Source organism: Ambystoma mexicanum, chromosome 1p (genome assembly GCF_040938575.1).
Source record: "Ambystoma mexicanum isolate Mex_15411 chromosome 1p, UKY_AmexF1_1, whole genome shotgun sequence".
In the NCBI taxonomy this organism is placed as follows: Eukaryota; Metazoa; Chordata; class Amphibia; order Caudata; family Ambystomatidae; genus Ambystoma; species Ambystoma mexicanum.
This window is the reverse complement of record NC_090921.1, coordinates 1,464,970,508-1,464,996,470: the sequence shown is the minus strand read 5'-3', so window position 1 is coordinate 1,464,996,470 and position 25,963 is coordinate 1,464,970,508. Positions and strand designations below refer to the sequence as shown.

Below are 25,963 nucleotides of genomic sequence, written 5' to 3'. Positions count from 1 at the left end.
CCCAAATGATCCATCCCCTGTTTCCAATGTCAATAATTTAGCCGTTATGATGGGTCCATGCCTATCCTCCTCATTACCTTTTGGTGTAATATTCACTTCATACCGGTGTGCTTTGAGTTGCCCAATGTTCCCCGGTTTAGGTTAAAGGGGGAAGTCTGAATTAGAATCTGATCCTTCTAGTTATAAAGTCAGAGCTCCATTCAGCTCCCCTTCCTCTCCCATCTATTTTGGAGTAAAAAAATGATGTAGCACATTTTACTGGAGTTCCAATTAGATCTAAGGACTCTCACATTTAGCAATTATGGAAACCACAGTACATACAGCTAAGGTGACCTGCCCAAGAGGACACCATTTTGGTCAGGATAGGAAAGCGAGAATAGAATCCATGTTCTTGTTCCCAAGGTCTGCAGTTTAGCTATTCTAAGAAGTCCCATACCTCCAGTGACGAAAGGCAGGAGGATCTCATGGGGATGGACTCTCTGGTGACACGGACGAACATCTAGGCTGCAGTCTTTATAGAAAAGTCACAAATCCCGCACTCTGGCCCCTCTTCTACTAACCTCTTGCTAGACAGCAGATCAATGTATTGTTGCAAGGTAGAAAACCTGAGTGATCATGAATGCACTAAGACGAGCTACCGGAACCTATGTAAAGTAGGTACTGGGACGAGTTGGCCCAGCAGAGCTATGAACATGTGTCCTGTGAAAGAGAGGAAGGACTTATACAATGGGTCCAATCCAGGCTGGCAATATTGTATAAAAAGCAACAATGGATTTATGTTGTCAAGCCAGCTCCGGAGTAGCAGCAGGCGTGGAAGCATGAGCAGTTACACGGAGAAGACCAGAGAGCAGAGAACGCTGCCGGGAAGCAGACTGCTCTCCAGGACCATGCCGTTCCACCCTAGTACTGATACTGCAGCGAGCCACCCCATGCGGAGCAGGCAGCCCTGTGAAGCAGACTACTGGAGGAACCTGGCGGGGGGGCGGGGATCAGGTCCAGTCCCAGTGGGTTCTGACGCTGTACACAGAGGTACCGATGGAAACTGGAGGTATGAGCAGGCCGGCAGTGACACAGGGAGTGTAGGAGGGTGTCTGAAGCACGCCACAACGCTGTGAAGAAGACCAAGAAGGTCTGGGACCCTGAGAAACGAACAATAAAATTAAGAGGAACGTTTCCTCATTGAGGTGGTGAACTCCACTGACCACCAGGGAAGGGTCAGAAAGACTCGGAGAAGTCTTATTACGAGTCATCTTCCCTTTTGCAGTCCTTGGCAGGAGAGTGAACCAAGGGGGCCTGATAAAAGAGAATCAAGGGTCGTGTACCCAACACTAAATCTACATTGCGAGAGGACCTCTCCTTGGAGTACTGGGCAGATGAGTGAGCCAGGCAGCTCAATGCAAAGAAGAGCAGAAGAAAAGGAAGATCGGGGGAAGTGCGTTATTCCCGCTGGATTTGGTGGGAATGGCAAGTCATACCAGGAGAAAGAAGTCATTCTCCTGGTACTCGACTCACCAACCAGGTACAATTGTTAAGAAACAATGGAGTCATTCCCCTGGTTACTGTGGTGCACTATACAATGGCCTTTCAGACGGGGAAAGGGAGGCATTAACCCCCCCCCCCCCACCCCCCCACCCCCTGGCTAGTTTGAACTGTAATTTTGGCACTTTCAACCAAGAGCATTTTTGTCAAGTGGGGAAGCTGGGAAAAGGACTTTGCCTTCTGATTTCTAAGTTTGCAGCTTATTCAATTTACCTTTCACCTCCATCGCCTTGTAATTTGCATTTCTCCCCTGTGGATGTTGGGATGATGTGCTTTATTTCCTTGGGAGTACGGGTGAATGTTCGTATTGTGTCTGAGCAGATTGGGGTCTAGTTGAGTGATGGGGGGGGGGGGCGGAGTGCCTTAAGGGAGAATTAAGAATGCATGTTAGTGGTAGGCTAGGGATATGTCTTTAGTTTTGGGCTACAATATGTGCAGCTTTTTTGTTTTTTACTACAAATCCCATCACCTCTCTGTTACTTTGCTGGCTGCTAAGAGTTGAGTCCAAAACATCTGAAGATCCAAAGGTTACAGACCCCTGGATAAGGGTTCTGTGCCTGTGTGCGAGGAGTTGTGCATGTGGTCTGTTGATGGACGGTGAGAATGTGCATCGTATGGAATGTGGACGATGAGGGCTAAAGGTATATGTGTGGGCTTCTGTGTGTTTATCTAGATGTGATGTGTACATGTTGGACTGTTTAGGCGGGCTGAAAGTCCCCACGTTTCACTGTGAACTCTTTTTCTGGTCAGTTTGTGCAGCCACCAATTTGCTCTCTGGCATGAAAACCTTCTTATGGCTATTACTGGGATAATTCCAAAGATGTCTTTAATTGGCATTGTGTAGGGACAGGGGTCCAATCCAGAATAGACTGCATTGCATGTGGAGTGCTTCCCAGCCACAAGGAGCTTTTTCAATGCCAATCTCCTACAGCACTGGACTCATTCAGAAATCCACTGCTCTTCATGGACTTCAGTCCACTTGTGTCACTGACTGGAACCAGCTGTCAGTCCCTACTGCCAAATCCTGTGATTGGTCCTCTCCAGTCACTCAACGTTGCCTTGCAGTGGGCCCTCGCCTGTTATGGAATACCAGGGGGATTCCCTCTGCCCGCCAAGGTGAGTGTCACTGTAGTCCAGGTGGACTGTCCAATGAAACTCCACTGATGTGCCAGCACAGGCCCAGACAGTCAGGAAACGTAACCCCCTTCGCGCAGCCTACAGCTTTCAAAGGAACTTATTGCAGTTTGTGCTAAATACCCACAAAACTGCTTTAACAGAAATAGCTTTGTCTGAATAACTTCATAGAATGTAAGGCTCTGAATGTCTTCAACTAAAGACCCCAACCCCCGTGGTAAGGCCTGGCCTTCAATAATAACTGACATTATTCAAAAGGCTTAAAATAAAATGCCATTGAACAACCGCTGCGTGAAAGGGAGCTACTTGTAGTAATGTAGCATTTTAATATATATCGCTTCATGCTAGATTCCTCCTGCGTACGAGTGCTGCTATGATTGGTCCTGTTATCTGATTGGTACTCCATGTGTAGACCTTGAGCAAATGACTGGTGGACCTTCGGCGGGGCACTGCATTTGGAGAATGAGAACTGATGCCTGGGGCTTAACGCGCTAACCTATCTTACTTGCTGATTAGGGAAGGAACAGATCGACTATTACTTGGCCCCATTGGTCAATTGATCCACACATTTGACAACTCCAAATGTGCCGTTTCTTCGATAAAGTGATAATACATTAAGTGCAATTGTTTTCATGTGTTTCTGATACTGCTTCTTGTGGACTCCCCTGTTGGAATACAAGTATAATGCAGGTCAGAAGGAATTGCTCCGCTCACCACAGAACAATGCAACATTCCTGCCTCACTCTAAGATGCCCCCTGGTGTGTTCTAGTCCTCCCTTTGGCTATGCCCCGCTCCCATTGGAGCGACAAAGGCGCTTATGTACGTAAACAGCTGTGAGCAGTGGTGCTTATTTGTCACTGCTCTACAAATGAGTTGTTCCGTTGCTTAAGCATTGGGAACCCAAGTGGTGACCATGCATTTTTCTGCACTGCGCTTCTGCCTGCAAGCACCTGCAGCGCACACCATCCATAGCATACACCCTGCAGTCTGATCGGTTCATAAGAAGCGAAGTCGCACATAAAGCAATTTTTGAGACTTCCGTTTAATCTTCATAGTTCCCGAACCAAAAGTTAGAGGGGGGAAGGCACAGGATCCAAGAAATGGGGACAGAGATGAGTGGGCTTAGAAGCATAGGGCACGTCATGTAAGGCTTGGAGACAACGATCGGATGTTAACTTGTTGATGAAGGTCTGGATCCAAAGCTCAGCAGCAGGGACATGAACATTACCCTTAAAGGTCATTTTGATGTGAGCAATCGCTTAATGTATTATTTTGCAGAAAACGCAGATCCCTCCTTGCCTGGGTCTCTGCTGCTTAAAGGAGGCAACGATCATAGGCAGTCTGAAGTGACCAGCACTGTTAGCCGGGAGGCACACCCTGTGTTGTACTTGTCAGTACTGCAGTTGCAAGCAGCTTTGCGATCTACGACAGAATATAGTAGGGCTCTTCAGACTACTACAAGGAGGTGGCGCGGGTAACTATAAGCCCACCTACGTAATAAGAGTGGGGAGCAAGGAATACACCAGCTTGAACCGAGTCAGTGTGTGGACATGCACAACAATACTAGAACCTCTGCCTGACTTCAGAGATGGCAGATGGAGTTTAAGCCTCCTGTCTGCATTAAAGGGCATATTTTGAAGGATGAGTAGGAGAAGGGGGAGTGCAAATGAGAAATATCTTCTGATCAAGTGGCGCAGCACTAATGGTTAGATTGCCTGATTTATCTCCCATCGTACCAGGCACTTTAGGGTTGAACAGGAGTATAAAAAGAGGCAATAGGAAACTGACCTTGAGGGGAGTTGGAACGGTGATCCACAGAGGTAAAGTGGAAGGGGAGATGATATAACAAGAAGCCAATGTTTGTTGAGACCACTAGCACAGTGCCTAGTCAGACCTCAAGGGAGCATGCTGCAGAGAATCTGATATGGGATCAGTCCCAAATTTGGCAAGGGCCAAAAGCGGCAAATATTTACGAAAAGGGTGCTGGTGGGTATAGTCCAGATCTTGGCTGAAGCCTGTGACTACTGGAAGGAGAAAAGCATTGTTCGTTAGATGGGGACTATAACTCGGACCATGGCAGGATCCAAAGTTTGGGGAAGAGCAAGCCGAGAGCATGTTGCACTTTGTATATCTCAAATATTGAAGACACTGTTGTTTCTCATTTAAACAACCATCATTACAATATCTCCATAAAATGATGATGGGAGACAGCCTGCATATCTGAACTCCTTTATTCCCATATCTGAACGAACTCCTCACCATTCCATTCCCTCCCAAGTTCTACTCACAAACATTCCACCTTCTATTCAGCCACAAGACCTCCCCCTTGCTTAGCATACAAGTTCACTCCCTCCATCAGCCTAACAGGATCACCTCTACATTTCTTCAATAAGACGAAAGGGCTTGCGTATAGTCCTTTGAGGGCGACCACTGGCGAGCCAACAAGGTGGGGAATGTCGGAGTCTCTTAGTGACAGGAGACCAACAGGTTCTTCATTCCTCCTTTCCCCAGTTCTCTATTTGAGACATCCTGTGACATGAGACCAACAGGTTCCTCATTTCTCCCCCCCTCCGATGTTTCTCCTTCCAACTCATCCTGGAACATTGCATGGAAGAGTGAAGCATCCAATGTTACTATGCCATCATCTTTCACAACAGTCACCATGGGCCTTTTGACAGCCATGACTACTGGTGACTGCATCATAACTGGATCCCATATTCCTTCGTTGTTTCTGCCTGCTTAGTACAGATTCACTTTCGCTCACTGGCATCTGATTTTCAATTCTCCTCTTTTGAGTTATACAATCTACACTGGTCTGCAGCCTTGTCCCCCCCCCCCCTTCCATGTTCCTCCCCCATCCCCCATTTTCAAAATGCTTTGTGGCTAGATATTTTCTTTGGTTTGGTGTTCCTGCTTTGACACATCCCAGCTGGGCCTGACACACTTTCACATAGCTACTTGCTCCAGGTTGTATGATCCCTCTCTCCCAGTACAATCTCGCATCAGGAAATCTAACTGTGTCATGGCCACTGGTCAAGGGCCATCCACTTTATATCCTGCAGGGTCCCAATGGTCCCAGTCTTGGCAACTCTGGCGCAAAGCTCTTTTCAAAGTGTGCTCTGTGCACAGTATGCTCAGGGCATGTGCATCTGGGTCGGGCGTGGCCATACAAATGCATGGAAGGCACGTGCAGAAGACAGGAGGGAGTGGCAAGGTGGGGCCACAAGACGGGGCCTAAAGGGAGTGGCTGGGGCCAGGCTATATAAGCCAGCCCCACCTGCATGCTGGCGCTTCGCGTTAGTCTGCCTGTGCAGCATAACACTTACCGTTGTCTACAGATCCATACCTGCTCAGCACGAGCATCTTCAGTCTACGGAACCCATCCAGAATCTTACCTGGAATGAGCCACGCCATCGCTGGAAGCACCGCTGTCCGCTTCCGACTCTAGCTACTGTGCGCATCTTACCTGAGATCAGCCTCGCCATCGCTTGGAGCACTTCTACTCTCTTCCAACCCAGCAGCGGCCGCATGCCTCTTACCTGTCTCCTCGAATCCTTTTCGGGCAGAGCCTTGCCCTTACCTGTCCCAAACTCACAATCAACACAGGGTCATCTTCCGGCGCAGCATCCTCGCGGATCTTTTCATCTTGCAGCCGGCAGAAGTCCGGAGAACAGCTTGCCATCACCGGCAAAGGAGACCGAGAGCACAAGGTTAGCAATTGCATAAACTTTAAACGCTGGTCAGTGCAACTTGCTAACTTGGCGCATCATCCGGAAAGTCAATTTACCACATGTAGATTTTCTGGATTGGACTCTAATCCATCTCCACGCACTCGTGGGCCATCTTCATACCTGTAGTGAGAGGAAAGGACAACTAGCATTAAGGACAGTAATCATTGGCAAAAATCACCACAAAGGATACAGACAATAATCATTGTTATAAACCCCTACCTTCAAGGCGGAATAAGTCGCAGCCGGTCTGGACCTCCACGCTAAGGACCAGTGATGCAACTAGGTCCATCCAGGGTGCCCCTGCTGAGAGAAAGCAGGACGGAGAGCTCATCCTTACATTAAAACAGGTGAGCTTGCATGGTCAAACTCTTGCTCACTTCATTCTTGCACAAAATGTTTGAGAGAGAGCACGACACCACCACGCCACTCACTGCCTCTCATCTTCTCTCAGGGGCAGTATCCCAAGTCTTTGATTTTGCAGCAGCTGGGGGAGAGAGTCGATTCAAGGGCTTTCTCACTTTTTGTAACTCTTTCCTCAGTTTCGTCTGCCTCTTTCCAACATTGTGGGTCATGTCTTCTTCTCGTTGCCAATTGTTGTGTTTCTCATTTACACAACCATAATTGCAATATCTCCATAAAATGATGACAGGAGACAGCGTGCATATTTGAACTCATTTATTCCCATATCTGCACTAACCCATCACCATTCCATTCCATTACCTCCCATGTTCTACTCGCAAACATTCCACCTTCTATTCAGCCACAACAGACACCTTAAATAAGGTGAGAGCATTTCCACCAAAATTGGGCAATGCACAAATTCAAAGGTTATATGTGGATGATCTTGTCCTCTTCGACTACATCCCAATAGGTTTAACCTGCTTGATGCTGGTTGTGAAAGAATGTGTGGCGGTAAATGATATGATCATAAATGAGGAGAAATCAAAAATTATGAGAGGACAGTGGTGATTGCAGTCTGCAGTGACTGCTGTGCTTTTCACCATTGGTACAGGCGAACTGTGTGACCCTGCTCCTGTTGAGGAGCCCCTCCACCTGTAACCATTAAACTTTGCGCAGCCTGCGAAGCAGCCAGAAAGTGCCGATTGCAGTCCACAGTGACTGGTGAGCAACTCTGACTGCTTATTAAAGTGGCTGATCTGATTCGCCCGGCTTCTCCTGTGAAGCCACAAAACAATTGTGTACTGCTTTTTGGGGTAATGGCCTATGAAGGGATTTAAAAAAAAAAGAGCACTACCATCTGTAAAGTGGGGGTGTTGTGTCCCTAATCTCCGGTATCCTGCTATGGCACGGAACATTACTCCGCAAGCACAGATAAGGGGAACATCTCCAGCTTTTTCCCTGCTGAGGCTAACAAACTGTACAACAAAGTGATTCAACTATCCTCTCCGACCACAGCAGTTGTCCCACCAGAGGACATGCCCATACAGTGAACATCTTGTGGGATCTCCGGCCTTGTTCCTACAGACATTGAGCGTCGGTTGAGTATAATCTCATACCGCCATTGGAACTAGCCTTGAGGCCGAGCTCGGTGTCGGTGACACTTTAGAAGAAAGGCTAAGCATGTCAACCTGCTTGTTTGAGACCTTGGGTCATAGTGTGACCCAAGACTCGGCAATCTCCGACCAGACGAGGAGCTGGATGATATGAGCAGGGATGACTCCGAAGATTTGAGTCGGGTTGACCGTAGCTCCCTACCCTTTCAGGGCACTGAGTCAAGGCCAGTTGAATATCTCTGAACTGAATGGGACTTCTCTGTCTGCATTAAACATCGTCCTCCAATCATTTATTTGCCTGTTTGACACTGGTGTATGAGGTCAGGGCAAACTCTGTGGCCTTGAAAGAAATTTGAAACCTCTTACACCTAAAACACATGCACCTGATCCTCAGGTCTGTTCACTTACGGGGTGTGGCACAAAGGGAGCTGCCCAGGCCTCAACCTCTACGGCTACTTATACGCAAAAGAATTCACAGTTGTGCAGTCTTGGTGACCAACCTTCTGTCATCATGGTGGATTCTGAATCTACTGACCCGCCAAAACTTCAGACTGTGAACCCGGTGAAAAAATCCAAAAATTTCAAAGTGGTTACTCGCTCGCGGAATCGCGGGTCAAGGAAAGCCTTGAGACCTTTCCTCCGTACGTCTGGTTCTCGCCTTACCCATGAGCATTAACGCAAAGTGATTCCTTACCTAGTACTTCTTGTACATGTCTGATACCGCTAGTCCGTGACTTTGGAAGCTCAGAAATTGTGAGTAATCTTTGTTCGTCTACGGGTAGTAAGACAGGACCCTAACAGTCGGGAACTTGTGGTAAAACGGAAGGGTATCCGTCAGCACGCTTCACTACCCAAGGAGGGGGTCTGACACCTCTGCCGCCATGAGGGAAAATTCGAGCATGATCCTGAATCAGGACTGTCAAAGTAAGTCCTCTGTTTGGCCAACTGTGAAATTCAATATGGTAGAGGTCTCGGAAATGGCCTTAGAAATAAAAATATCACATGCTCATTTGACCACGGCCTCTTCCTCCAAAGCCCCGTTCATACAAACAACACTAGGTACCAGAGATGTTCCAAAACGGATCCATCCCATAAAAGGGGCGGCAAGAGCTTACACCAGTTAGGTGTGCAGATTCTGGCAATGTTCTGTCCTTGGATGGCTCCTTGACCCCCTTGTATTTTGACTCGGTGCTTGAAGATGACTTGATCATGCTATTGAATCGTCCAAGACTTCTATCCCTGAACTATCTTCAATTTCATCATCTGATATAAAATGTGTTAATCTTTTTGATAGAAGTCACGTGGGTAGATGTACAGCCTATTTATATTCTAAATTGATTGGAACTCTAGTATACCAGCATCAAGAAGACTTCCTGATAAACTGTTTTGACTGCTATTATAATGATAAAGGGTTTGTTAAGGACACGGCTCACAAACCTAATCTGTCAAAATGCCCTTGTATGACTGTTGGTGACACTCGCATTGCTCCCAGCCAGACGCTGGGTGGGATTGGCTTGCCAATACATTGCCACCCTTATCAACTGCCCGGCCTGGTTTCCGATACTTCTATTCTATGCTAGAATTCGCTCGGTCATAATTCTTTCTTGCAACCTAGTTTTCCTCCTTTTTATGTCCAATAGTGACATTATGATGTCCCAAGAAACCTGGCTTTTAGAAAAACCGGGGTTAGATGGCAGAATGGTGAATTGTAAGTCGGCTACAAAAGGAACACGAGGGTGCCCCAAAGGAGGGCTGTTGACCGCTATCAGATCTAGTTGTGGTCCTTCGTCCAAAAATTGGTGCTGTAAATCTGAGGCTTAATTAGTAACGAATTGATCGATAAATCTGATTCAGCCCATATGCATTTGTTGATCTTCAATGTCTACTTTAATCCTATCTATGCTTCATTGTATTGTGGGCTTGGAGGAATTAGACCCCTTAATAATAAAATGGGGGAAAGCTTCACCCCTTGGCACCAATCATGGTAGGGGCTGGCTTCAACTTTCCTGTGCCGTCAACATCCATGAGGCAAATATGAATCCCTCGAAGATCCTAATTCCCCACCCTAGACACAGGGGGCCTCCAGCCTCGAATGGTAGGGCCTGGACATCTTTTTCTTCCATGATTGGGAGGATGGGGGGGGGGGGTGGTTTACTCAAACAAACCTGCTCTTTGATGGACGCTGGACGAAAACACCTACTTGGCGTAACCTTGGGGCGAAGTCAATTATTTATTTTTCTCCAACATAGATCATGGGAGCATTAATTTCGTTTGAGATTATTAAGAGCAGTCGTAGTGATCACTCCATGCTCTCATTAACCCTTATTATTGGGTGTTCCTCCTGTGATAAATGGAACGGGACCTGTAAACCTGTCTGCATCTGGTACCAAGCCGAGGTTCAAGAGCGGGATGCGGTGTGGGTTTCGGGGGGACCTGGCTAGTGACAACAGTAGACTTAATGCATGGTGGGCTGGGCTCTCCGATCTTGAGAAAGAGGTGAATATATCCCTGTTGTGCTACCTCCAAATAAGCTCACACATGTTATGTAGAAGATAAAAGTCCAGTAACGACCCACAGCCAGGGAAGAGGCTTCTCAACTGACCCAGGTGGAATGTAGACTACCCATGTGCTGAGACTCTGCTTTCCACCAGGGCTGATGTCAGTGCACTATAGCAACAGCATCGCATGGCAGCAGCAAACATCCTATAAACTATGTACTGAAATCATTACTTTTAATGTAAGCACTTCTCACACTTATCAACCTGACACCTTTCTTCTCAACACTGCAACTCTTTCTTTATTTCACACAGCACCTCCTCTAACCATAATGGAGGATCCGAGATCTTTAATTGCCTCCTTAGGTTCTGAATACAACAAGCACCGTTTCTTCACCTTGGTGGGCAACTTCATCTTAATCCACTCGCCTGGTTTCACTGCCAACTGTGCAACAGTTCTTTTCATCATACCTCACCTTAGACGTCTAACCACTAATCAATAACTTCTCTCTCACCCCCTCAACATCCACCTCCACATAACGCGATCCCTCCATCCACCCATGACCCAAACGGAATTGGGTTTTCTGCCACCCAATAGTTCAAACGGCGAAACACCAGTGATCCTATGGGGAGCTAACCTGTACTGAAAAGTCCGCTCCATTATGGTACGTACCCAGTCACCCACAGTGGCAACCGCAATCCTAATGGCCTCCATTAAGGTCAGATTAAACCGTTCCACACAATCATTACCCCGGTGATGATATAGTGATGTGGTGACCTGCTCAACCCTATGTCTCCAAGAACTCTCTAAACTCTCTGGGCACCAATTGTGATCCATTATCAGAAAGACATTTCCTGGAAAAATCCTCTCTCCAGAACAAATTTTCCAAAAAATATATTATACTATTACTGGAAATATCTTTACGAACACACACTTCTGGCCTTTTTGACAATATGATATTGAATGGACCCAAAAGATCCAAAGCCACTTCGTCCCATGGAACTTTGTCACTCTCCCTTACAATCATGGGAACCTTCTGCACTCTTGAGTCCTTTGTCACCTTCTGCACACGCTTCCTCAACATCTTTATCCACACCCAGGCTTACTCCACTACAGCACTTTTCATTGACCTCGGAACAACTAATTTATGACCTCTGTACAAATAATGACCCTTGACACAAAGTTCATTTTTCACTTTGCCATAACCTTCCAATTTCACCTTTTCCATTGATGGCATTATCAATGTGACAAAATCCTGATGCAATGTATCCTCCGTACACGCTAGGTCCCACTCTGACTTCTTCTTACTATGTACCTGACAAATCTCACCTGATTCTTCATCATGTGCTGTACATTCTCCACACTCTCTGCTGACTGCACCACAGACCTCGATAGTGCATCTGCAACAACATTACCTTTTCCCTGCACATGCACCATGACAAACTGCAATCCTTGCAAGCTGCTAACCCACTTCTCTATGCGCCTGGATACACTTTCCAGACCACCTTTGGAAAAAATACTGACTAAGGGTTTTTGATCAGTGCAAATGATACATTCTAGACCCCATAAGTATCTTTTAAACTTCTCCACACCCCAGACACATGCGAATGCTTCCTTCTCAATGACGGAATACCTAGATTCAACCTCCTTAAGAGTCCTTGACGCAAAAGCTGTACAGCTCCGAATCATAATCCTGCATAAGAAGTGCCACCAACCCATAGTTGCTTGCATCGACAAATATCAACGTTTTCCTTAACTCTATGAAACTGGCCAGAACAGGCGCATTAATAACAGCTTGCTTGATGTCAGCAAATTCCTTCGCACAACTCTCTTGCCAAATGAGACACCCACTTGCGAGTGTACATCCTCATGTTTCTATTTCGGTCAGACAGAACTCTAATGAACTTGCCATAAAACTCAACCAAACCTAGAAATGATAGCACAACACTTTTACACTTGGGTGATTCCAACTGCATCCTCTTTAGGCTTCACACGAAATTTCATGGCCCGGGTAAACTACCTTGTCGGCTTTGAATGTACATTTCTCCTTAGCAATCGTTCGGGCAGCTCCCCCCCCCCAATAGTTCTAAAACTCTTTTCAATCTTTCATCATGCTCACACTGATTACTACCACAGATCAGCACATCATCCTGGTAGCATAAAACTCCTGATTCTCTCCCCAATAACTTATGCATAACACGTTGAAAAAACACTTGCTGCAGACACTAGTCCAAAAAGCATCCTTCTACACCTGAAAAAGCCTATTGGAGTAATGAATGCCATTACATTTGTTGAGTCATCATGTAGTTCACTCTGACTTGAGATCCAGTATGGAAAACCATTTTGCTCCTGCCACTTCCACCAGCAGGTCATCAATCCTTGGCAAAGGAAATTTGTCTGCGATTACCATGCTATTCAAATGTCTTCGGTCCATACACAACCTAATCGACTCATTAGACTTCCTAGCAATGGGACTGATCCATTCAAACGATTGCTCTTTTTCTATGACACCTTCATTCTCCATCCTCGTTAACTCCTCCTCAACTTCTTTGCGTATTGCCAACGGCACCGTGTGCAACTTTGCCACTTTGGGAAAAGCGCCCTTCTTTAGTCGAAGCTTATGTACAAAACCCTTTAAACATCATAGTTTGGTGATAAACAGTCGTTGTCCATCACCTGCACACAATTCCCTTTTGGATTAAACTCATTCCACTGCAAGAACCTACTCGGGATGACTTGCATCCAACCTAATCTTCAGTTCTGCCTGATCACTCCATGGCAGGAGCTCACCGCCTTTTGTTTGTAACATAGATGGTTGATTGTGCCTTCTGCCCTTTAAATTGGAGTTCACCTTCAAAATTCCCTAAAAACTTTCTTGGCATATCACCATAGGCGTTTGCTCTGATGCCTGCTTCCCACAAACTTGTTCTTTCAAACCTCCACACTAATCAAGGTATAGTCTGCACCACTGTCACTCAACATGGAAACTGGAACCCCTTGAATAGTTATCACTGCATATGGCTTTGGTTTCTTCACTTTCCCAAACACTGCATGTACTGAGTTGACAATTTCTCTCCCAGCGTTCATATGTTCTTCTTCCTCATTGCTCACACTAACTTCTTGGATTTGACCTCCAAAATTGAAATTCCTGCAACATCGGGCGACATGCCCATCTTGTCACATTCACGGCACACAATGTGAATCGCAATACACTCTGTCATATGCTAAATGCGATCCGCTTCCACACCCGAAACATCTTTTCCCAGTCACAGCTTTGAATTCTTTCGACGGCCCCCACTGCTGCTATTCCTGTTGATGCTAGGATTGATTTAATTGGAAAATTCCCTTGTCCTTCTGTCAAATTTATACTTGCGCCTCACAAAACCACTCGTAGATTGTCTCTATACCGACTGTGCTACTTTGTGTACTACACTTTTCTCCAAATTGACCTTGTCATTCTCCCCACTCTTATTTGCTTGGAGGGTCTTGATAAACATTTCGGTTTCTCCACATTCTTTGCAATTTCAATGGCTCTGGCCAAGGTGGGGTTGCATTCCCTCCACATTTCTTGCCTGACCTTGTCATTGCTGCATTTTATCATAAACTGGTCCCTCAGATGTTGTTCCTGACAATGAGTAAATTGGCATGTCACTGCCAATCCCCTCAGTGCTGTTATACATTCCTCAATACTCGCACCTTCTTTCTGCTTCCCTGCTGGCAAACCTTTACATCTCAAGAATAATGTTCTCTTCATCTTTGAAATGTTTGTCAAGCTTAGCCAAAGTTATTTGTCTGCCGCCTCCTAATCCAACTGGTTCAGGTAGTTTCCTCAATATGTCTTGCCCCGCAGGCCCTAAACAATGAAACAAAGGAGCCTCTTTCGTCTCATTGGAATAGGTTGATCAAAACATGGCTAGGGCTTACTTTGTAAAGCCCTTCCTCCAGTCGGCCCACCTCACTCTAGGTTCTCCGGGAGTAACCATCAAAAACAGAGGGGCCGGAACGTTAGCCATTTGAGCTGTGTGATGCTATCACTACACCACTGCACCTGGAACCAGTTCCGGTGTACACCAGTGATCCCAATTTTGTGTCTTCACTACATCCACTACAGCCTTCTTGCTGTTACTCGCACCCTTGCACTGTGCTGCCCTTGGGAGCAGTTCCTGTGTACATTGGCGATATGGATCTCAATAATGTCTCCACTACCGCATCACTGCGGCACACGGGCTGTTCCCGGATTTACTCAGTATGTGGAATGTAACAGTACTTTGTTGCAAAACATCCAAAGTCAACCAACCCACTGTACGTACACTCGCCAGCAATCTGGTGATCCGATATAAAGTCAGACCTCAGAGTGCGTTAACTGAGGCTCCACGTTAGAAAAAAACAATGTCCCGTCGATCCAACAGACTTGGTGTGCTCTGTTAACTATCCAAACGATAGCCCAAGCAGATGTGCCCCAAATTGGCCACCACGTAGGTGTACAGCGTAAGGTTCTTTCCTCTCAGGCACGCAGCGTTGGAAATCATCCGAGCAACCAGGTTGCCTAGGTAACCAGGATGAAGCGTGTGCGTCCCTCTGCTCTATGGCAACCAGCAGACACCAGCCGTGTCTCTTCGGCATCAAAAAAATGCACTGCTGCATAATAATATTTTGCCCAAAAAAATTGCTCCGCTTCTCACCTCACAAGTCACCTTTACTGCCAAAGATGATTTGCCAGCATATGCTCCAAGCCTGTCACCGTGCCATAATTCACGGTGCGCTTCAGTGTTACGTCCAACACAGCTATAGTGCCGGACGGTGCTCTGTTTTGGTAACACAAAATCATTTGACCACAAGCTCTCCGCTAGGTACAGTAGGAGATCTGTTCAGCTTTGCAGGCGCAGTACCACCTCTTCATGGGATCTGTCGGCTCACTCACGATCACACAGCTGCTCACAGCACTGCCGTGGGTCGGTACACAGCTGGGGAGTCATCGTCGCCAAAATGTTGTTACCTCCAAATAAGCTCAGACACGTTAAGTAGAACTCTTTGAGTTAAGTCCAGTAATGACCTTCAGCCAGGGAAGAGACTTCTCAACTGACCCATGTGGAGTGTAGACCCCCAGGTGCTGAGACACTACATTCCACCAGGGCTGATGTCAGTGCACTGTAGCAACAGCAGCAAAAATCTTATAAACTATGTACAGAAATCATGACTTTTAATGTAAGCACCTCTAACAATCCCCTAGTGTTTTCAGTCACGTACTTAATCATCTGGGTGCGACGGGCTAGGATCCAAACGCATATTCTTTCTCCCTGGCTTGATTGATGTGGCCTTTTATAGATTGCTTAAGAACTACAGACTGAATCTGTAAATGGTTGAAAAAAAAAAAATGTTTAGTAAATTGGTAAAAGCATGTGGGTTCTTTATAGAGAATATTGAAAGGTACACCTAAACAATATGCCTTGCAAGTATGCTGTGTGTCTGAAAAAGCTTGGTCTGCCTACCGTTTTCAAAACATTTAATTCAGAGACTGTGGAAACAGTTAAGTGTCCTAACTCCTTGGAGGGTGCCACCCGGGCCTTTAAACATGATAAAGATTACCTCATTAGCGTGATTGAGAAGCTAAGTAACTCTAGAGCGAGCTGTCCGGATGGGGTATCAAACTTATTTTTTTTTTTATTTAAAACATTCCCTCATTATGGGCCAATATTCTATTTTGATTTTTCTCCCTGGTTGTGGCTTCTGTGGAATACCCTAGCTCATGGAACGGAGCTAACAACGTCTTTATTTTTAAATCGGGAACTAGATTGGATCCTGCTAACAATACAATGATGGGTTTGATTGATTCTGGAGCCAAAGTCTTTGCTAAACTCATTTTGAAAGATCTCACTAAATGGGTGGATAGTAAGAACTTGCTGAGCCTGCTACAAACAGGGTTCAGGAAAGGGGTGGGGACCTTGATTAGTGCTCTGGCTCTATCCACTTGCACTTCAGATATAGGCGGTGCTTTTGGCAAAACACTATACGTAGCGGTTTTAGATCTAATGGCAGCCTTTAACAATATCAACCTCACTTTACTTTGGGGGAAGTTGAAGAGGTGGGGGTATTTGTTGAGGCCTCCTGAAAATGATCCCGCTACTTTACAGTCACAATACTGTAAGTGTTAGACTGAACATGCTCGGAGATTTATCAAAATCAATCATAGTTACAAGAGGGGTCCGCCAGGGTGTTATACTTGGAGTCATCCTCTTAAATCTCTTTCTGGCAGATTTGTGGAGGGAGTCTCTTAAGGGGAAGGGGGTGGGGGAAACTTGCGCCCAAATGGGGTGATCTAAGAGTAAACCTAATCGCTTATGCGGACCACCTTTTTGTTATGGACTACACACCAGGAGGGCTTCAAAGATGCCTGGATGGGATACATGGGGAGGTACTTGGAGATAAATCAACCACATTAAATCATTTGTGTTATCATATTCCACAAAGTGTAGGTCCAAGTCTTACTCCTGGACCTTCAGTCCAAAATTGAGCAGGTCCTTGCAATAATCTATATTGGGTTTCTAATTGCCCCCCAAAAAAACAATTTCAGCTGCAAAGGGAAAGAATGATCACAAAACTCTGGCCCAGTATCGCCCTTATGAAGGCCCTTCGGACTAAGCTTTGTGCCTTCTGTTTTCTGACGTTGATTGAACTCTTGGGGGGGAGCCGGGGCCCAATATATAAAAGAAAGTGCCTGTCTCTGCATTTAAAACTGCTGGGGGGGGGGGGGTGAGGTAACTTCCCTTTGTTCCTATAAGAACCTTTTGATGGGTGGACTGCCTCACCCCTCGTCATTAGCTAGGTTTCATAGAAAATGCATACATTTCACCGATATTTCGCTTGGTGGCTCAGACAGTGATTATGTGAAAAAAAGGAAAATCATCAGTTGCGATAGAATCCAAGACCACACAGACCTAAATACTGTCATTGTATAAAAATAATCAGCCTTTATTTGTTCCATTGTGTAAATTAAGACTGAAGTAAATTATCGAAGTTTCCATCCCAAAAACATTGGGACCTTTAATTTAAATGTCTTACCCACCTTTTAGAAGACATGGCACCGAAAATGGGCCTATCCAGAGGCATGTGGAGATGCTGAATGTGTGGTTTAGAATGGACTGAATCATTATTCCACGTAGCATTAGAGTGCCTCTAGTTCCAACAGCAGAGACTCAACCATCTGGGGCCCCTCTTAAACTCAACTGCTTGTGTTTTGACTTTTGTTTTGTGGGCAAGGCTCATGACCTCTTCAAATCAAAATTTAATAATGATTTTGATATCTTTGTTAGAGGAAATTCTCTTGGGTTTGAAGAACTGAATGGCAGAGGGTGAAGCAGCCGGGGCTTAATTATTAGCGTAATTTACTAATTTTGAGGTTATTCGCTTAACCTGATTTATTCTGAGCGAAAAGATGCGGTCATCAATATTTGGATAGATTTTGATTAAGTTTGTATTATCCTTTGTATCGAGGGTAAATGTTTCTTGTAAACTGTAATACACTTATATAAACGGGCACAATATAGATCCAAAAGCAGTGCCAACCTAGGATATTAATTAGTTACTTCCCAATCCCTTTTCTAACATTGTTTGGAGTTCAGAATGTCTGCAGATATGAAAGAAGCGGAGTTGCCAATTGAATAAGGTATAGAAAACACAACTCTGGCAATGCATTTTATTCTTTTAGCGGATTAGATACAAACTAGAAACGAGAATGAGGGGCTCAGAATGGTATACCAAAAATGCATTGAAGAAAGGAGATTGGGCGTTCTACCCAGATATCTTTTGAAATCTTCAAATCTATTATGGCGGCGCAGTTTCATGAAATTGCGCTTTCATTTATACCTCTCAGTTCTTGGGCCCAAAGCAGGAATTGAAAGAGCAAATAGGCTATGTGAAATGGGTGAAATTGAATCCCTTAAATATTTGCTTCGATGTTCTCTGTGCCTATTGCAGATAAAACACAAGTGTTATAATAGTTTTATACACAACCTGAATGGTAGGAGATATATTTTGGGCTCGGATCTTTATCTGGTATTCCGTTTAGCACTTCCATTGGCTGCTATTTGATTTATACGCATGATTTTTAATGATTTAAATGTTAACGATTTGTGAAAGAGATAGATGCATTTTATATATAAAATTGATGTCCGAAGTTAACAAAGTAGTAATTGTGAATTTGTTTTTATAATTCTAGGATAACGTGTAAACCAATTCACAATAAATAAAGTTGGTGTATGAGCTAGGTGCTGCCAAATACACTAGCAACTTTGATCTCACTGCAGGGTATTGGTAAATATCCCAACAGAAAATGCCAAGAAGGCGGCTACATTCTCTGCGCCTTAGAGACTTATCAGTCAAGGGTAATGCCCCATGGGGTGTCCCTTTTTGCTGCGCCTTCCCAAATGACTGACATTGTGTCTTGACACCTTGTGCTGAATAAATATCCCCAGACGCCTAACCCGCTGCACATTGGAGTACAGAGGAAGATGTTTGGTGGGGGGAAAAAGTAACACAACTACAGACCCTAGGCTGTTTCCCTGGTAACACTCTACAGCTCTGGGCTGGAACCCAAAGGTACGTTTGTGTATCTGATGCAGTAGTGAGTAGGCAAGCACAACAGCAAGATTGGAGCCATCCTGATAAAACAGCTGTGCCCAACATCACGTGTTGCGTGTTACCTCTGAGGCATGGGAAGTGAGCTTTGGTGGAGCACATCGCTAGCTAGTCAGTTTTCATGTGTACTGCCAATGCGTATGCAATGTTGTAAAGATTGTTGACCCATCCGCCACAACATAAAGTTTGTGACTGCTCTACACATGTAGGCACTTAATGCTGGATCCATATTGCCAACACAAATCCAGCTTCACAATCCGGCCTGGAGGAACCTTTTGTTTGCAATGTTATAATGGCACCAGCCATGCCATCCTATTTCAAGGACCTAAGGCAATTGATGCCAAAAGTTCTGCAATCGGCTCAATAGGTCCTCTTCCCTATAGGGTGCCTACACTTCCAACAGTACTGGTGGGCTTACCAAAGAAAAGATGAATCCTCTGATGGAAAAATCCTTGACAGTGATGGTAAAAACATCTGCAAAAATCGAGAACAATCTGTACATTATTTTGCAAGGCCAGGAGAAAGTGCTGCAGATGCTCATCCAGCATTCGGCCTAGAAAAATGCAAGGAACTTCTAAAGAGTTCTTTACAATTGGGTTGTCCGCAGCCCCCTGCTCAGGAAAAAAAGGGTTGACAGCACTAAGGACCAGAAACACCCTGCACCAGTGGAGGCAGGTAACTATATTACTTCCTCCTTGGAAGCTGATTCCCAATGAACCTTGGGCACGGTTGGTGGTTGGCAGAGGATTCAGACTTGCCGTTTATCATTGTGCACACACCCCCGCCCCCACCCACAAATGTAATTGAATCTAATTGCAGGAATACAAAAGGTGCTTCAGATTTAAAACCTAATGAGTATCCTTTGAGACTTCCCTTTCTTATAGGTGTCGTCAAGTATTATTAAGATGGGAGACCGTTATTTGTAGTAAAAAATAAATTGCAAAATGATTGCATAGGAGCCTAATGGGGAAAACATGGAGTGTAATGATGCAAATTGACTTGGAGCTGCCTAATAGTTAGGCTGTTTGCTTTATTGTAACATGTTTCGTGTTTTTATGTTGGTCTGTGCCTTTCATGTCCAGAGAGATGGCCCTCGCTCTTCTCTATCCCTTTATTTTAGTCCTTATGCCTTTACACATGAGACTCTTTTGCTAAAAGAAAGGGTAGATTTGATGCCAATAGTCTTTCTGTGAAAGCAGTGGATTTGAACGAAATGAGACTTCACGGAAATGGCAAGTATGAAGCACACCGCTCCTAGCATATATCAAAGGGTATAGGGAAATCCTAGATAGTTTCTAATAGGGCATAAAGGCGAGTGGATGGAGATGGAAATGGTTGTAGTTAACATGCTAGCAGCTTTTGCCGTCTTCAAGTTCATTAATGTTGCTGATTCTGACTTGTTTATTTCGGTTTCACCTGCAGGTTGAAGGCAAAAGCTCCATCATAAAAACATTCTCGCAGCTGATGGCAGAAGAAGGCCCATGGGGTCTGACCAAGGGCCTTTCTGCCCGCATCATTGCTGCCACCCCTTCCACCATTGTCATCGTGGTTGGCTACGAGACCCTGAAGAAAATCAGCCTCCGACCTGAGCTGGTGGATTCAAGACACTGGTAGCAGACCTTGAGCAAAGGAATCTGTTCTCTTATAAGTGCATTCAGTGGCAGCTAATGGACACATCCTAGAACACCAGTCTCAGGCCATCCCAGCAGATCTGCTATAAAATGATTGGAACTATTGCCAAATGTGCATCTGCTAAACACCTTGTCCGTTTAATGCAATAATTCATTTGATGGTGTTTAGGACGTACAGTATTTTATGTACTTGCTCTCTGCCCCTCTGATTCCCCCCAGAGAGTTTCTGAGAGACTACTAGTATTGCTGCTAAGGTGGGTTTCCAAGATTGGATTTTGCTAGTATGGCGTTCAGACTGTCTGGCAATGCCCACCTTTCTTGCGCTGGTAATGTATGACCTGCTCTTTGCAGAGGCAATCAAGTGAACAACAGCTGGAGCAGCATGAGTGTCATGTGACATTTGTAGTTTCTTGTATAACGCCAAAACCCAGCTTTAGATAAGTGGGTTGTGATAGCTTGTCCCGGCACATATCATGTAACAGAATCATGTGGTAGTTCTAGTGCCTAGAGGCATTTATTGAAAACAAGAAGGCATTCGTGGAGCTGACTGATGAGAATGATTTGAGAGGTAGATTTAACTGGAATGGCTTCTCCTAGCCCCATCCTTTTTTCTGCTATCATCCAAAGTGAAATAGTCTGTGTTCAGATTCAATGATACAGCAGTATGGGAGATAAGGCATGCTGGTGATTGGTATGGGAGGGAAGCAGGTTTTATATTTGTGTATCTGGGGAAAAAAACATTCTTTTACTGATCAGTGTGGGAGTCTAGGGCCTCAGACCAGAGTGTTTTTCTTTTTCGAAACAAATCCCTATTGTTTGACTGTGAGTGGTTGAGTAGATTTTTGTGAGGACTCAAGTTCTCTTGTTACCTGCTCAGCAACTCATGGGAAAGCGTCTGCTTGGCTCTTTAATGTCCTATATTGCAAATGTTCTTCACCTTTCTTAACAAGTGCTCATCACCTGTTCAACACCTCTTGTGGCCAGTGCCTTTTTCAGCAACTTGCATTACAAGTGCTCCTCTTAACTTGCACCACTGTGGCAAGTGCTTGTTTCACCCATTAATAACCTAATTTGGCAAGTTCTCTTCTTGGCTAGTCTGTATCCCCCTGAATGAGGACTCAACTAGCCTAATCGGCACCTATGTGCTCAAGTGTTCTGCTCGAAGTATCTGCAACCTGCTTGGCAAGTGCTTGCCTATGCAGTTCAGCAACTGGAAAAGAAGAAAAGTGTATTTGACCTCGTAAAGAAACAAACCGGGGTAGCTTGGGAAAGCTGAAAACAGTCTTGCCGTGATCTTCCTGTTAACCGTTAACAAGGAAACATGTAGTAGCACAATAAACAGCGGTTTTCATGGAAGGTTGTCATTCAGACGACATGGCAAACATGAGAAAACTGGATACAAGTTAAAGCCTATGCTCACATTCTAATGCAAATAAAGAGGGGCCACCGGCTCAGCGTATCTCATCCTAGAGAAGAACACCCTGTCCCTGACGGGGGTGCCTGTCCCTGGGTGGCACGTGATCTATCGCCTATCTAACAGATATAGAGGAGAGAACTATCCCTCAACCTTCTATACTAGTGACAGTGTCTGAAGGCAGACATAGTGGTCCACTGGGCAGAACACTTTCCAAAAAGGATTCTAAAAATGGTGCTCTCCAGAGTGGTATAGCAGTGTACCACAGAGCTGTGGATTAGATTCTGTGACTGCTGTGGTTTTAGACTCTGGTACAACCTGAGGAGCAGGTCAACTGTTTATCTTCCATCCAAAGTGTTCAATTTTAATACAGCCCGTAGGTCACTATGAATGGGGTGCAAAACAGTACAGCTGGAGAACCCACTGGTGGGTTTAGGTAGTAAAAAACAGCCAGAGGGCTGGGGGGGTAAAAAGTTCTTATAAGAACAGCACATTCGATAGTGGAGAGTATGCTAGAGCAAGCAATTTTGAAGAAAACAAAGTCTCTCTGTTGATGTGGGAGAGATCAGAAGTGGGTCATGAGAGCCCTCATGATCGAAAGGGGTCGACCGGTTTCAATGGCGTGGGTAAGTGCCGCCATCTTCTTCAGGACCGTAATTCTCAAAAAAGGCTAAGTTGTAAAAGTTCAAGGGATGCTGAACTGAGGAGCAGTGCTGTGGTCTCCTGCTGGCCTGCGTCCGATAAGAGGAGCAAGAAGGCGTATGTTGGCTGGAGAACACTCTGTTGTCAAGGGCAGAGGGAAAAGCAGCAGTACAATGCACGCTTTCAGAACAACTGCATTGTTCTAGCTACGGAGCTCCGTGTGTGCCGTGTGCTGTAGCTGGGTATACAGCTCGTCAGTGACATGAGTCAAAAGAACATGAGTAATTTGTGGTGTATTTGACATCACCTGCTTACAGCCACTTCTGTACATCTTCTTGCTCAATAGCAATCGCCTCCAAGAAACACTTGTGTATAGGCGCGTTATAAATGCCATATCATATCAAGACTTGGCCGTCTTCCTCTTATTGCTGGTAGCCGTGGGTTATTGTTCCCCAACATTCAGTGTCAATCGTCTGATCTTGAAAGACTCTTCCTCTCCTCATAGCGGTAACATTCCACAAATGCATAAAGTCAGGCTACTGTTTTGACACTTTGCGGGCTTGTGTGGCGAGTCAGAAGAAGGACATGGACTCACAGAGGACATGAACGGTTATTAAAATAAAAGTAGATGGCCTAACTTTCCCTAAACTATGGGGGGGGGATCCCTGCCTACCTTGCTAAGGTGCCCCTTTGTCAGTTGTGAATGTCCCAAAAAACAAGTCCTGTCCTAAAGTGCCCCAACTGACCCTACCACTAATGGAAACGAACATAGGGCAGGAATGACTCGCTTGTCCTGAGGGTACTCCTAATATCAGTCTTTAATATATGATCCGGAAATAGACTCTTGTGACTTCTCGTATCATTTTCAATTCTCCATGTGGGATGCTGAATTTTTCGCTTTCTCGAATTCCCTTTGGCTCTCCCTTAGCCAACTTGAGGTTTTGTATTTGGTTTCTGTATTTTAGCTCGGGTTCGTACCTTTCTTTCGCTTCAATGCTATATGGTTCTTGTACAGGATGTAACTTCATTTTCCCCCCTTTCCTAGGGTATTTTCTTAAGCTGATTCTGTACAACTTCTTTTCAGACTGTTCTCTGAATTTGTATATTTTGTATTTATTTGGTCTACAAGTTAACTCTTGTTTTACTTCTTACACTGTGACGGGCTTTTCTTTTCACAATCTTTGTATTCCTCTTGTTTCAAACTTAACACTGTTTCATATTTTGTACTATAACTGGTTAATGTGACTATGATTTTTCCTTTCTTTGCAATCTTTGTATCCTTTTGGCTTCAAAGTTAACTCTATTTCAGCTTTGTTACTGTGATGAGTTAATGTAGTATTAGAACGATTCACTTGAGTGTTCCTGCACCTCTTGGTGTCCCGGGTTACCTTCCCTCTGCAGAAGGTTACTGTCTCAGGGTCTCTCTCTTATCTCCATCACACGCATCTCTTCCCGGTGTGGGGGCTGGCTTCATGGACACCCTCAGTTTCTCTGTGCTTGGTGGTATCGGCAACGTTCGTTGGACTGTGTTTTCACCACAGATTCATGCCTGTGATCCTGCCATGCCTATTCTGGTGCTTGTGCTCCTGCCCAGTGAGTTTCTTGGCTCATTGGTTTGCCGTATCTTTGGCGTCCCATCCATCCCTTGTCAGTGGTGATGTCCAACTTTCCTCTACCACTAGCAATGGTATTGGCGAGCGGGTTCACCTCCCTAGCCTCACAGGACGGGGCTCTCCCCTTGGGGTGAAGGGATGACTTCCCTCGATTCGTCAAACTGCATTCGCAAATCAACTGCAGTTTTGTCTCTTTCTCTCAGGTAAGAAAGTTGGCTTTTATTCGCCAGACCTCCCAGAGTCCCTCGTCAATGGTTTTCAACTCCGCGGACCATCTTTATAGCTCATGGGGGACACTAAAACTTGTTTTACTGTGGGTGGCAACATACTTCTTCAATGGTGAACGTCCATGTTTATGACCACTAACCCCAGAAAATGTAGTTTGCAAGATTGCAGACAAAGCGGAGGCAACAGGGGCATAACTAGACATAATTTTGAAGGCTCTTGTGACTGAGTTAACAAACACAGGGGCCCTCTCACAAATTGTACTCCTACTAGTCGCAATAAAATGCAGGCATTTATTCGGGTTGGAGTACAGAATTAAATGGCATGTCTTGGAGAATGGTGGTTTATATAATTCCTCCTTCGGAACCTTTTTTTTTTTCAACAGTGATTGGATGAACACCTCTACCACCTAAAAGATTGGCATCTCCAGTGCCATCTATTTTTATGCACTCTATGTAAGGAACCTTAATCCACACAACAAAGACCTCCTATTCACCATAGTCAACCTTAGAATCTGGCAGGGCCTGTGCCCTGAAAACCTTCTGGTGAGGGCACGCTTTTTGCAAAATTTCAATGATTAATGAAAATCCCTGGCATAAAGTGCATATTACTTGGATTTGATAAAGTGAATGTGTCGGCTCAGAACTCCTGTGCCTATACACTCCAGTGCTGGAGCCTATTCTACAGGAAACTCCATTGTCTATTCAACAGGGTGTGCTGCTGCCTCCATTGCCAAATAACCCTCCTCAGATCCCACCACTAGACTGAACACCCCAACCCCTCAACAGGAGCTTCTAAGGTCTTCTCTGGTTATGCTAGATAATGACTTGCCATAAAATGAACTGGGTGCACACCCATCATCCGCTAACTCTTTCCCTAAGTGGTTGGAGGGATGATGTAATTTTGGGACATTTCCGCTCCTGATTGCCTAGCGACAGAGAAAGGCTTTTTGGCTTCTTTACTTTCATCGAAAAGCATTTTTCACATGAGTTCAACATACTGAAAGGTGATGTGCGAAACATGTATAAAAAACATATTTGGTCCAGCCTATCCACAAAAGAATACATGAAAAGTACATGCTATGGTTGTCAAAAATGTTGTTTAATCCCGAGCACAGTCCAGTGAATTCTGCGACTGTACTTTGGGACAAGTCTCGACATTGCTACAGGTCCTCTCAAAAAAGCGGTGGAAAAAAAAGGATTTAGTAGGGGAAAGAAAATACCAGAATTTAGCCTTACATTTGAGCCAAGCTAACGCTAATGCATAGATGACAGCAGAAAACCAGAAGCTATTGTGGGCTATGTAAGGACTGCATCGCATCAAGAATAGACGGACACAAATGATCGCAGTTCAAGAGTGTTTATTAAACTGTATAGAAAGGGTTGGAAA

At 45.1% G+C, this 25,963-nt stretch overlaps 1 protein-coding gene across 1 annotated transcript in view; it reads left to right on the top strand.

The window, feature by feature from the left end:
* SLC25A44 (solute carrier family 25 member 44) overlaps positions 1-25,739 on the top strand; it is a 62,062-nt gene extending 36,323 nt beyond the window's left edge. The window contains exon 5 of the mRNA XM_069607116.1: positions 20,472-25,739. Coding sequence (XP_069463217.1) covers positions 20,472-20,663 — 192 coding nt within the window. The 3' untranslated portion in view covers positions 20,664-25,739. The remainder of the gene's footprint in view (positions 1-20,471) is intronic.
* The last annotated feature ends 224 nt before the right edge of the window (positions 25,740-25,963 follow it).